This window comes from Corticium candelabrum, chromosome 3 (genome assembly GCF_963422355.1).
Source record: "Corticium candelabrum chromosome 3, ooCorCand1.1, whole genome shotgun sequence".
Lineage (NCBI taxonomy): Eukaryota > Metazoa > Porifera > Homoscleromorpha > Homosclerophorida > Plakinidae > Corticium > Corticium candelabrum.
The window spans coordinates 1,903,721-1,918,175 of NC_085087.1; the positions used below are offsets into that span (position 1 = coordinate 1,903,721).

The 14,455-nt window shown below is 43.6% G+C and overlaps 3 protein-coding genes across 3 annotated transcripts; all 3 read left to right on the plus strand.

Moving 5' to 3' along the window:
* The first annotated feature begins 3,467 nt into the window (after positions 1-3,467).
* LOC134176659 (uncharacterized) lies at positions 3,468-4,923 on the plus strand. The gene is made up of 3 exons (XM_062643317.1): positions 3,468-4,039; positions 4,105-4,407; positions 4,471-4,923. Exons 1-3 carry the CDS (start codon positions 3,890-3,892, stop codon positions 4,855-4,857), a joined length of 840 nt encoding a protein of 279 aa, XP_062499301.1. The 5' UTR covers positions 3,468-3,889; the 3' UTR covers positions 4,858-4,923.
* A 1,005-nt stretch (positions 4,924-5,928) lies between these two features.
* On the plus strand, positions 5,929-9,903 carry LOC134177072 (uncharacterized). Its single transcript, XM_062643775.1, has 2 exons — positions 5,929-9,410; positions 9,468-9,903. The coding sequence occupies exons 1-2, from the start codon at positions 5,929-5,931 to the stop codon at positions 9,709-9,711; spliced, it is 3,726 nt and encodes a 1,241-aa protein (XP_062499759.1). The 3' UTR covers positions 9,712-9,903.
* Positions 9,904-12,528: 2,625 nt separating this feature from the next.
* On the plus strand, positions 12,529-14,072 carry LOC134176658 (actin-3-like). The gene is made up of 3 exons (XM_062643316.1): positions 12,529-12,837; positions 12,902-13,393; positions 13,472-14,072. Exons 1-3 carry the CDS (start codon positions 12,589-12,591, stop codon positions 13,859-13,861), a joined length of 1,131 nt encoding a protein of 376 aa, XP_062499300.1. The 5' UTR covers positions 12,529-12,588; the 3' UTR covers positions 13,862-14,072.
* Positions 14,073-14,455: the final 383 nt, after the last annotated feature.

Sequence of the window (14,455 nt, forward strand, 5' to 3'; positions counted from 1 at the left end):
TGTGTTACCATGTAGCTGATAATAATGAAAGATAGTCTACGTTTTTCCGTTCCCTTATTATGTGGTGTAGTAATCTTAGCTACCTAGCTATGCTGCAAGACAGTCTTTTGTAGCGTGGAGTGGGGTCGTACGTAGGGTGGACTCTAGAGCCTAGCTACTGTACACTGTAGGGTGGAGCCTTGGGCGGAGGTTCCCCAATGTGCGGATGTGGAATGATTTGCTAATTCTCTTACACACTTGCAGTTGCTATGTTCCTCAGAAACTATCAGGTCCCTTCGTTGGGAAGATGATAGAAACGTATATAAGTGAGGTGGACATTAGTGCAAAGGTCACAAGTCAGTTGATATTGCAAAGTTACTGTTGCACATCGACTTCAGTTAGTTTTGAACCATGTTGTCACACTCGTATGTCAACTTTTGTGGCGATCACATTTTTCGCAAATATTTTTCACCTTTCCTAGTGTCTTTTCTCGTCACGCCCATGTAGTACTCGATTTGCAGTGCACATCCAGAAAGATGGATCCAAAGGTATGTCCAATACAAGTAGCAGAGTGGCTGCATTCGATCTTTAGTCAGATTTAAGTTTGCTTGCAGGATAACGATTTAATTAGTAGTATGGTATTGAATATTCTGTAGCCATTTGGTATAAACGTGCGCTCAGCCGGTCTTCTAGATTGGGGTGTGCAAATGATTTCTGATCGTTTCGTCTGAGCACAAGAATGCACTCCTAGTAAAAGTTAATTTCGATCTCTTACTACGAGATTGAAATCAAACGACATTTTTACCATGAAACGGTGGAGCAGACGAACGGGCAATCGATATCAACCGACAACATTCTACACACTCACCACTGCATATAACCAATGTGTTGAGATTGATTCTAGTGGATATATACCTCGTTGCAAGCAAGGGCACAGGTGACCTCAATATTAATTGATTGTGTGTGTATAGACTGCTGACGACCCTTCAAAATGTCAAACAATCTTAAGCGTACTGTACCATTCTGGTATCTTTTTTATTCCATCCTAGACAAATGGCATGCAATGCAGCCAGTAGATATGTTCGATCTCGTATAACTTCTACAAATTTTCTCTTGACAAAGGAATCAAACTAAGGACCAAACCTAAACCAACGCTGTGGCACAGCGTTTACGCGGACCAAGACGTATCTGTGAGTAGAGTAAACTTTAAAGGATGCTTAAAAAGGAACACGCCCAAATCCTTTGGGCATCCAGGAGACCCCATTGATCCCCATGGCTCTACGCTTGATCTGGAATCAAAGCACAAGCAACAGCTGCCTTTGCATGCAGATGTGCGGTTTCACATGCATGCACCGTATTTACTCCCCTAGTGCCCCTCCAACGATCTCAAAACGCGTTCCTCAATTTTCACGGTAAGCACCAATGGAGAAAGATGATCAAAAGGTATATTTAATATTTAATATCAGTGGCGTCAACCAATAGGAGCGTGGGTGGACCGGCCCCGTCGATATCGGCTGGGGTCTGTATAGTCTTCTAGACAACCGACAGAGTAACTTTAGTGGTTGCGTGGTCTGTCGTTAACTTTGGAGGACCAGCAAGCCCTCTAGCGGTATTTTAAATGCAATCGTTGCAGAATGGCTACATTCAAATGCCTAGAAACATTTACAGTATTTCATAAAGGCAGTTACTGAAACAGATTGCTCTCTTCTAAGTTTGCTTGTTCGGTACAAGATCAGTGGTGCTTTCCCACGTAGCCTCCACGGACCAGTATCAAACATGGTCGACCTATAGTCCTACCCATCGCTCTACAACGGCCTTTGCATGCAGTGTCGTTGCTGAGGCTCTAAAACTGGTAGAGCCCGTCTCCAAGACTACGAAGTTAAAACATCTAAGTTAATAGGCCACACTTACTAAAATTTGAATTTTTGGGCCACACCCCAGCCAGGTCCAATTTTGTTAATTAATTTAAAGTTTCCTGTGGGTACTTTACGTGTCAGTTGTTTCAAAAACGTCTGCCTTCGACACGGAAAGCGGTCAATCTCTGCGTGCTGTCCCAGGTTGTTGTACTAATTCGACATTGAGGACTCGGTAATGGCAGCCATAATAGGCGACTTGATTATGCAATGCTGCTAGTGCACACGAGCCATAGTTTTGTATGCATGCGGAAATCAATTGAAGCTTTATTCAAGACAGGAAATGGCCATTGACCTGCATTTTTCTAAGCTAGCTGACCATATGTTGCCTATCTGTATACATATAGGGCGCTAAGCTCCAACTGCCACTCTCTCAAAGACCCAGAACGTCTGATAAAACTTGCATGATCTCTTACCGTCGATGACGACTCATGGCCAGCAAACTTTCTAGATGGTGCTCTGGAGTCTCACTACCTAATGCTCTTTATATATACCACGTTTGTAAGGAACCTTAATTGACTAAATTAGCTCAACATTTGACAAATGAAAGGCATCTAGCAGTATCGGGTTTGACGAATATGTATCGTTTAATAAATGAAAGGTACACGGTATATTGTAAAGATGTCGAGATATCTCTTGACCGTCTGTCTCATTCACTGTAGAGAATTAGGAGAATTTAATTACATTAACAATTGGCAACCAGCTTTCTACTGACCAAATGCCAATGCATGTACTCACCAACAAACCTGTTGCTCGACGACTCATAATGTAGACTGAATGGCGGCTAAGAAATGCAGAAGCACACACTCTGTACGTATCAGTCTCACTCAGCAAACGTCATGTTTTCCTGGCTTATAATCATAGCAGTAAACAGCAAAGAGTGCATTGAGTGTTGAAGTCGAGATCTAAACATGTCAATCAACAAACTGACCAGAGAGTTAGATCTATTACAACAAGAATGTGCATCCAGAAGATTGTTGGCTGCATGTCGTTGAGACTGCATACCCATTGTATGACTTCAGACTTCCGAGTAGTAATCAGCATGCCGCAGCAATAGTACATGTATATATAGAGTCTATTGTTTGCTGCTTTGGCCCTGCGTCGCATTGCTGATTGTGGTAGCCGTATCCAATGTGTAGAAACACGTGCGAGAGAGCTCTTCTGCAAGCTGCACATCTATGCAAACATCTAGAGCACAACACAACTACACAAATTATTCGTTCCCAACGGTGAACACAGTTGCTCTGTCATTTCCGCAAAGTATGGTAGCAATGATATGGATTATTCTGCAAGTCATGCATAAATCATATATTGCCCCCCCCCAAATAAGAGTCAGCTTATGTATTTAGTAGGTATCCTGAAGGATTTGTCCTTCAGAAACACATTACTAGGTAGGCCAACGTTTAGATTGGTATTGACTCCTCAGAGACAACAAAGGTCTCGCGTCAAATGCTATGGGTGGGTCTCCGGCCGAAGCTCTTGAAGTAAGAGGATGTAAAGAAACCCTACGTCGCAGACCTTTAACACCACATTGTTTGGAAATGTATAACGATCTCTGCTTCTTCTCTCTATCAATAGTAAATACCAGAGAATTTATTTCGTTGTAGTGTTACCATGTGGCTACCAGTAATGGAGCTACGTTTTTTCGTCTGCTTATTCTCTGGTGTAGGATGCAATTGTATCCAACTGTGCGAAGCCTTTGTAGCTGGGGCGGGGTCGGTCAGAATATTGGGTGTAGCACGTCCGTACAATGTATTAACTATCACTGTATGATCGCGCCAAGGGTGGAGTTTTCCCCAATATATCGTGGGACGATTTGCTAATCTTGTATCATGGTGTAGGCCATTCTAGTTGCTACGTTTCCTCAGGTCCTGTTGTTGATCGTAAGATGGCAGAAGTGTATATAAGTGAGCTGGAAATCAGTGAAGAGCACACAACACAGCTGCATACTTTTGCCGAGGTGTGGTTTCACATCGACCTCATTTTAGTCTCGAGCCATGTTGATCACACTCAGATGTCGACTCGTGTGGCGATCACATTTTTCGCAAATGCCATTTTTCGCCTTAGTGTCTCTCCTCATCATGTCATCGACCTCAACACCCATTACTCGATTTTCGCGGTGCGCTCCAAGAAAGATGGATCGCAAGGTATGGGCAATGCAAGTAGCAGAGACTGGCTGCGTTGAAATAATCAGATTTAATATTTATTGCAGGATAACGATTTAGTGCATTCGTTCTGTCCTGATGACTATTCGATAGCCATTTGGAAAGCGTGCCCTCACCCTTCCCCATTGGGATGTGCCGAAGGATTTCTGAGTGTTTCGTCTGAGCACGAGAACACGCGCTTGAAGTTGCGATCTCGCATTAAAGGACTAAAATCAAACGAAATTTTTACGATGAAACGGTCGAGCAGACGAACGGGCAATCGATATCAACCGACGAAATTCGACTCACTCACCACTGCCAACAACCGATGTGTTGAGATCGATTCAAATGGATATCTTGTTGCAAGCAAGGTGACGACGAGAAATAGTGCAGAAATACACAAATTATTAATATCAATTAAATTTTGTGTGTAGACTACCGACGACCCTTCAAAGTGTCGAACAATCTTTAATACACACTTTCGTACATCGGATAGTCGGTTGGCTGCTTCTCCATCGCGTATCTGTGCTCTACAGTACGCAAGTGGTGGCAAAGTGAACGCCTCATACGTTTTGAGGTTCAACAAACATGGACATCAAATTCTTTCTACATTGACGAGTCCGGCTAACTGTAGCTCTATGCCACGCGATGCGGCACAAAGTCCAGACGAAACGTTCAGCAGCCTTCTGGGATTGATGACGGACAACGACTTTCAGGAGACAGCTTTTCGACTCTTCTATGTCAAGAAAGCGAGATTTTATTGCAATGATGCGTTGTCTGATGATATAATGAACCGTTGCGGTTTACGTAACAATTGTTGAAGTTTAGTAACGTCCGTTGTGTATAGTTGTACACTTTGTGCTTAATTTAATTTTTATTAGTTGTGATTGGTACATACACAAACTAATTTACAGTTTTATCTAAACATTTCCAGAGGTTCTTCAAATGTGACGACTTTGATACTATCGTAATGATATCCGGGCCTCGGGTAATGATAGAGATAGCATAAGCTTCACACACACACACACACACACACACACACACACACACACACACACACACACACACACACACACACACACACACAGATACAGACACAAACACAGACAGACACAGACAGACAGACAGACAGACACACACACACACACACACACACACACACACACACACACACACACACACACACACACACACACACGCGCGCGCGCGCGCGCACGCACACACACATTTAAAATGTCTTCAAATTGTGGACTCCTTGGTGATTTGGTTGTCCAACATCTACATCAATCCCACGCATCTCTTGCTTAATCCATATTAATTAAAAAATAACTACTGACAAATTGAAAGCAGGTTTACTGTCTGAGCGTGACTCGTTTTGACGTGAAAATAAATTTTAGGATTTTTGGTAAGTGTAATGTAATTAATTGCACAACTGACTCTTGTCACTATTCTTTTTAGTGTAAATTGATCATTGGCCAGGCAGAACTCAGAGTACCGACTCGAAAAATCATGAAAAACCGTTGGTTCAGTTCACTTAGAACAATTACATTACAAGGTCATTTTGTTTCCCAGACATGTCAGTATTGTATACTACAATAATAGAAGCAGATAAGGATTTACGTCTAAAAGCTGTCACAGTCTCAAGTGACAAGACTCCGTCAGCTAGTATAAAACCTGACAGCAAATAAAGTCGTGATATCATATATCTAGAATTCTAGAGTCTACATCGACGTTTAGCGGTAACATTTTTAAACAGTCCTTTTTCATGCTAATTAGATGTAGTTTTTGATATTAATTTTAATGACACACCCACTAGGAATTAGAAATCGTACGTTTTCTGCTGCTTTGTCGCACATAGTTGAAGCGAGTATTCAAGCAAAGGATATGATAATATGACACTCGCATTTCCTATTGCTGCTTTTGGTGTAATACTAAGTCTCATCGGTCGCTCTATGTTTGCAGAATCACAGCAAACTTGTTCTCACGATCAGTCAAGACGAGCAACGCAAATCAAAGCGCCGGTATCTCCCAATGTCTACCTACCGTGCAGAGGCGACGTGTCGTCATCGTCGAGGGGCGTGGCCAACGAGTGGTCTGCACCGTGCACCGGGTCGAGCGACATCTCCAACGTTCCATCGAAAAGACGATACCACGCTGCCGCAACATACGGAAGACACCAAGAAGACGACGCCGACAAGAGAGACGTAAAGGGTATGGTGATATTTGGTGGCGAAGAAGACGAATCTCTAAGTATTGTGTCTGATACTTGGTTGTACTATCCCACAATTAATTCCTGGATCAGACCATCTCTCGATGCACAGCCCGGCAAGCGAAAACGTCACACGATGACGACGATATGCGACAACCTCGTCGTTCTATTCGGTGGAGAAGACTTGGACTTTCAAGCATTCAACGACACGTGGATTTTCGACGGAGTCACAGAATCGTGGACAGAGATTAGACCGCGAACCACTTCTCGTGGCATCAAACGTCGCACTTACCATTCGGCCGTCGCCGTGCATCGGCATCTCAGTCCGTGTCGATGCAAAGATTCTGTTGTTATTTTCGGTGGCGTCTCTTCAGAGTTCGAGGCAAACTATTATGGTGGATGTTTTACAGATATTTGGGAGCTACGGTGCGTGGACGACACGCATACAGATAAGGTGTATCAGTGGATTCCGTTACAGCTAGACAAGACGAATTCAAGTTTTGCTCAAATTCCCAGATTATCGCCGACGGTCTTTCCGTCGTTGTCCGGGACTTCATTGTACGTGTGGGGAGGCATCGACTGTGGAGAAGGTGGACCGTTTGCAACCGAGATTCGGCTGTATGACATGTGGGCGTTCAATTTGACTTCAAATACTTTTCATCTGGTAGTCGACACTACAATCTCGTACACCCCTGCGGACGCTGTTGCCGTTAACGTTTCAAATCCAAAGGATGCTCCTGGAGTTTCGATGGAAATAGATGGTCGCGAATTTGGTGTGGCGATTGCAGGATGGCAAACCAAAATTATAGACTTTCAGACAGGAGTCGTACGAGATCCATTCTCTTCGACGAGATACTCTTCCATTAACTTGTTGTCTTCCGGCGCATCAGCCGTAGAAATGGAAGGAGCAATCATTGCCTTTGGGGGCAGCTCATCTCTCAATACCGTGCCCTATCCCACTGTTTGGAATCTATCTTATACTGGTGGCCAATGGGCCTGGTTTCCGGCCGCCTGTCCTATCAACAGCCCTCAAGGTAGATTACTGTTGCAAGGAAACACGGCAGTCGCGGGAGACAGCGTGTACATTTTCGGTGGTTTGATCTCCGAACATCCGAGAATAATCGATGGCAACCACGGTCGACCAGCTTTTAATGACGTCTGGGAGCTCGAGCTGCTCTCAAGCAAATGGTGGCGGAGCTGGTCCTTATTTTCTCCGGGATCACTCATGCTCACAGCGTCAGCGGTTGTCGATAACGACATTGTCATCTTTTATGGTGGATCGACGGACGTGAGGCTATTTGGCGTTGTCCATCCTCGTGACGACACAGAACTTACACCACTGAATGCAACTTGGGGATATCACACACGTCTGAGAAGATGGACCTTGTATCAATATGAGATATCGCCCCTGCCCAGAGTTTCGGCCACTCTGACGGCCTTACACAATAGGTCGCTTTTGTTGTTTGGTGGTCTGTCTAACGGCCAACCGTTAAACGACTTGTGGTTGTTTACGTTGTGTGAGTACGACGTTTCGAAAATCAGTAGAACGTGTGGACGGTGGCTGCAGCTCAGCGGCAATAGGAGCGTTTCTCGGTTGGATCAGAGGAGGTATCCTGGACCGAGATACGAACATTCGGCCGTTAGGGTAGGCGGAAATGTCGTTATTGTTGGAGGAACGGCGTCGTCACGAAGTTGTCTTAGAGAGATGTGGCTCTATAGTCTATCCACTGGACAGTGGACGTCGACACCTGCGCTGGGGTTACCAAAACCTTCAATGCTGAGTTGTCGTTATTTGATAACGTCGATTGGGACCAAACTTCTTATGACTTACCAAAATTGGACTATCGATTCTTCAGTATTAGTCATAGGAAGGGTAGACGTTGCCTCAAGTTGGGCGACGTACAGCTTCGACAGCAATTTGCCAGAGGAGGGCTGGACCGTACAAGCGGGTGGACCGCAGTTTGGTGTGGCTGCCGTCGTGTCTTGGCGCGAGATAATAATTGCGGTCGGACCTCCAGATCCAGAGATAAACATTGAAGACAAAAACAGAATGATACTGTCGTCTATGACACCTGGCTGCATCGCGGGTCATAGCAGTCCGTCGTGGAACAATGTTACGTGTCAAGAGTGCCGTTCTGGTTCGTATGCGAGCAAGGGCTCTAGCAAGTGCACTGCGTGTCCTAATAGCCTAACAACAATCACAAATGCATCGACTTCATTAGATGATTGCATATGCGAGGCACAGTATTGTCGAGGCCACGGAACGTGTCACGTGATACCTCGAGACTTAGAAATTGCACCTCTATGCAAGTGTGACACGGGATATTCAGGAAGCCAATGTCAGTACCCGTTTCTATTCATTATCGTTGGAGCCAGTGTGGCGTCCTTCATTATTGTAGCAGGCATATGTTTCCTGGTCTTCAAATGCCTTCGGTATAGAAAGGGAAAGCTCGCTCTGGAAAACGAGTTAGATAGAATGAAGAAAGTGTGGTCAATTGGAAGTGATGAGATCCATGTTGAAGAGCACGTGGCCATGGGAGGTTTTGGTGAGGTGAGTAGGGCTCGCTATAGGGAAATGGCAGTGGCCGTCAAAATGCTACAAGACGATTTGATCTGCTTTGTAGAAGAGGAGAAGGCGTTTGCACGCGAAGTGGAGATCATGCAGACAATTCGTCACCCAAATATTGTTCTCTTTCTCGGGGCTGGAAAATTTCCTGATGGCTGCCCCTTCATTGTGTTGGAGTTCGTTTCAAATGGTACCGTCCGATCTCTATTAGACGACCCAAGCGTCTCAATAAATTATTCGCAAAGCATCAAATTTGCTATCGACGCTGCAAAAGGCATGGCATTTCTACACGGTCTGGTTCCTCCAAGAATCCATCGAGACGTCAAAAGCTTAAATCTATTGATCACACAAGATTGGGTAGTAAAGGTCGCCGACTTCGGGACTTCACGAGTAGTTCAGTTTTCTGCAGCCAATCTCAGATCAAGGAGGAAATGGAAGAAAGGCAAAAATAGAAAAACGGACACGTTTGAGCTATCTCAACTCTCATCAAACGACTGGAATGCTCCTCTCTTATCGGAGAACGTTGGTACTCGCCAGTGGCAAGCCCCCGAGACCATAGGACATAGAACTCGTTACGGTCTGCCCGCAGACGTCTACAGGTAACCATTCAATACATTCTCACTTGATGGACCTTAAATTCTCATTTTTCTTTGCAGTTTTGGGATTGTTCTTTGGGAGATCATAACACGAAAGATACCGTATGAAGAAAGGTCAGATTTGTTTGCTCATAAGCTCAGAGCGGACGTATTGGCGGGTGTGAGACCCGAGCTTCCTCAAGACACTCCCGTAACTTATGCGGAACTGACGAAAGAATGTTGGCAAACCGAACCGCATAGGCGGCCCACTTTCCAACAGATAGTGAGGAGACTCAATGACATGCACCAAGAACAAATCAAATGAAAATTGTGTCATAGTGTTAAAGAGCATGCAGACGAATTGTATATGTATAGTTTTAATATTTTTACAATACAGCAATGTAGAAGTGATAGTCAAGATTTTTTGCGAGTCACCTATAATTTGACAAATAAGAATGAAATATTTTTTGACAGCTTACATATTTAATGCTCAAATTCTAGTCCTTCCAAATGTAATTACAACAACGGCAAATCATGTCTGTAAATCGACTACAATATTTTAAAAATATTTTTAAATTTAGCTAAAAACACGCATTTGCACAGATCTCATTTTGATGTTCCGGAGAGTGTCGTACTGCTCCGGTAAGGTTGTTACCCTAAGGCGATGGTAGGCAAATAATAACAGCAATAAAAAATATGCTACAAACAAGTGTTTTAGGTTATCATTGTAGTACTGAGTGCTCAAATTGTGCCATCGATGGCAAGCCATAGATTTCGCGCAAAAGCTATCTCTCACTTGAGGCAGTGTATACAATGCTTGTTGACGTTGCGTTTACGTTCCATAATACAATACTCCAAAACATAACTGACAGTTAGACAAACAGAATTACTGTTGCGTTGTATTTGCACAAACTTTTAATTCTTAAGAATGAGAATCAGTATTCTCCAGAAACGTATGAAACATTTTCTTTGGAAGGCAATGATGAAATATAGTCGTGCGAGATATAATAGTACCCGGATGGTAAAAGAGATGCATGTCATTAATTTGCAACTCGAAGACTACAAAATAATTTGTAATGACATAATACATTATAGTTTTGTACTTGGTACCGTAGAAGCCAAAACCATTCAATTCTAAAAACTAGATAATTACCCTAATTTAGCAAATCTATTGAGACGATCTCAACCAGAGTTGGGTTTGCAGGACTAAAAGTAAGATCCTTCGATAAATACTTGTACCATACGTGTATCCATATGTGTATACATAAACACGAATGTTTGATATGCACAAAATTTACACATATCATGCACATTTCTTGAGAGCAGCGTTGTGGATTGCAAAATATCCAGCGAAGTTTCCATTCTTGTAATAGCAGAATGATACAGTTATTGAATCCTGTGTTACTTCAGATGACGAACTAACCCTAGTCTGCTAACCTTTGTCATGCTGCATTCTTCTCAAGCTTACATCATGTTCTGGATGCTCTCTGCAGTAGGAATAGTTACCTAAACCTTTCTGGTCTAAACTCTGAGTCAGAAGACTAGCAGCGAGTGCAACAGTGACACTGAGAATCTGCTGTTGAGAGTCAGCTGGGAAGACTTACAACATTACGTCATGTGACATGAATTCATTTTTCCCGGAGGAACTCCATAGGGTTGCCCATACCGGTTGATCTAGCACTTAACTAAACGGCGGCAGGGCCGCGGATACCAAGAACTTACAATACTGGGGTAAATTGAAAATTAAAGATGTTCCCATTTTTTATTACGCTACCGCGAGTATACGCTCGCTCTGTATAAAAACCGACAGAAAGCAACTTGCTTCACAACTGAACGGTTTACGATCCAGACCAACTTAACGTTCTTCTAATATGATCAGATCGTTCACTGGTGCCTCGAAGATGTCATTGCTACTACGACTATTCTGGTGTTTTCTGCAAAGTCTTCATCAAGGGGCAATCTCAATGCCTCTACCACCATGTGACTGTACAAACAAGAACATTGAACCCGAAGTAAGTTAATGAAATGATTCTTATCCTTAACTGTATAAAGGATTAAAAAGGGCCTTAAAATTAAGAGCTCAAATGAATGTTTGTCTCTAGGAATTACAACCTTCGTTCTGTCCGAATCATTTATCCGTTGCCATATGGAAGGATTGTCCCCATCCTATTGGACGAGGCTGCATTGAAGGGTTCCTCAGTGTTCCAGCTGCTGGTCATGGAAAGAAATTGCAGCTGCGCCCTCACAACATGGGATTAAGATCTAACGAAATTTTTGAAATGAAGCGATCGCATTTGCTTTCAACTGGTCGAGGTACCCCTTTCTATAGCCTCAGAACTGCTAGCAATGGATGTGTAGGTGTAAATGCCAACGGCCAATTAATCGTGGAAAAGGTATGTATATATTTAATCAGGAACACAATCTCACCAATTTCGTAACAAAACAAACTTTCATTCGATCTAGAATTCCAGTCCGACGGAATGCAGAACAAATTTTAGAAATTTTCGTCCTTCAGTTGGTGCGCTGACAGCCAGTCCCACACGTATCTGTGCAATAGAACAGTCGAACGGAAATTTGAGGCGTGCCTTCGTAGTGAGTTTCAATAGAGACCGACAAGTCCCTCTTCAATTGGTGAATCCTGAAAATTGCACTCAAATGCTGGGACTCGGAGGTAGTACTGACGCCACACCAGATCAACAAATTGGTAACCTCTTGGGACTAAAGGATATCTACTACGATCTACAGACAACAGCATTCAGATGGTTCTATATCTTCAATTCATCCAGCGAGTGGCGCAAGGAATTGTTTTCTGAAGACACCGTACGCCGCTGTGATTCGAACAACTAAATTTGCACAAGTTTTAAACAATTTTTTTACTAAACTCAATAACTCAAGATTTAAAGTTATTCATGTTTTTACTTTTTACGGAAACAAATTTCTAATTGACCTGTTTATTTGTATAGATTAGCCATGTCAATAATCTACATAAAACATTTAAATTTTATTTACAGAAAAGTATCGTCTAATGTAATCTCAACGTTTGATACAGCATGTTGATCGCAGCTTTGCTGCTGCTTCGGTTGCAGCGCCTGTTTGACCACAAGGCGCCTTCTCTATTGACTCGCCGATTACCAGATGCTTTTCCAGACGTGCCGAGTTTTGAATCTAGCGGTAATCGTTCTCATAGTGCGATCAGGAGGTCATGCGAAAAGCTGTAGTTATAGACAATGGGTCGGGTCTGTGCAAGGCTGGGTTTGCTTCACACGAAGCTCCTCGTGCGGTCTTTCCGTCAATAGTCGGTCGCCAGCACCGTCCCAGTCGAAAGGCCATGATAACTATTGGAAGGAAGGATATATACGTCGGTCTGGAAGCGCAAGAGATGTGTGAGAATCTTGTCGTCAGCCGACCTATACAAAAGGGTGTTTTCTCGAATTGGGACGACTTGGAAAAGGTAAACGGTAAAACTGTGAGAACACAATGCGTTGAATTCTCACTCTGTTTGTCTGGCCGTTTAGATTTGGTATCATGTGTTCTATAGTGCGCTATGCGTTGCTCCAGAACAACATCCCGTTCTTCTCACCGAAGCTCCAATGAACTCGAAGATCAACAGAGAAACGATGACACAGTTAATGTTCGAAACATTCAATATCCCTGCATTGTACATCGCCGTACAGGCCGTTCTCGCTCTGTATGCAGCAGGCCTTACGACTGGAATTGTCCTCGACTCCGGTGATGGAGTCACACACTCGGTCCCTATTAAGGAGGGTTACCCACTGCCTCACGCTGTACTTCCATTTCATTTGGCAGGCGGCGATTTAACGGATTACCTATTAAACATTCTGAACGAAAACAACGACTGTTCGTTTACAAGAACGGAATCGGACAGAAAAATAGTGACGCAAATCAAGGAGAAAATGACGCGAGTGGCTTTGGACTATGAGAAGGAAATGGAGGTGGCGCTTGCTATTCCATCGTCTGAGAAGAAATTTGAGTTGCCAGACGGACAGGTAGAAACATTATCATTACAATTGTTAACTAGGGTACAAACTAAATTCTTACAAATTCCGTTACTTCGTATACTATAGATAGTGAACATTGGCAACGGCGAAATTCTTTGTCCTGAGGCTATGTTTCGACCTGAGTTGTTGGGCAAAGACTTTGTCGGAGTTCACAAAACCCTAAATAGTTCAATAACGACGTGTGAAGAATCCTACAGAAATGACATGTATTCTAATATAGTCATGTCGGGTGGTAACACCATGTTTGTTGGTATGGATGCCAGATTGCAAGAGGAGATGACATTGCTTGCACCAGCGGGTACAAAGGTCAAGGTTATTGCAAAGCCAGAACGACAGTACAGCGTCTGGATGGGAGGGTCAATGATCGCCTCCATGCCTACATTTCAGCATATGTGGATCAGCAAGGAAGACTACGACGAGGAAGGTCCGTCCGTTGCACACAGAAAATGCTACTAATGTGGCCCCTTCACATCCACTCGGTTACACGCACAACCACTTACACAGACATGCGGTCATACGCGCCAATGGTAAATTGACTAATTGTCTGATGATGTTAGAACTGATATTATATTTAGAAGTAAAATATCAGACTTTAAGTTATGTCCTGCAGGTTCCAAGCTATAGCCCGTCTTCGTGTCTTGCATTGCTAACTAATGCTTTCATTAAAAGTGGGAACAACACTAATTAAGCCAAGGCGCGCATGCGCTAGGGTAACAGTAGTGTGTCAGTAGGCGGAAGGACGGAGGGCCAATTGGAATGGAGCGCATGCGCTCACTGTTATGCAGGTGTTAATTAATTAGCGTGCCAGCACTGTACACCTGGCAGTCTAGTCGCGCGTGCGTTTCTTGCGTGTGAAGTAGTTGTTCCGTGTGCCTAGCAGCTGAAGGTTTAGGACAATTAGTGCTTCTTCGTGTGTTTGTACTGTAGGGTAAAGCCTGGTTTACAATATGACACTGACGATAACGCCGTCGACGGTCTCTTTGAAGTAGCTAAGCGTCAGCGCTACATTGTAAACCAGTCCTTAAGTAGCAATATGCTGAAACTGGAGTC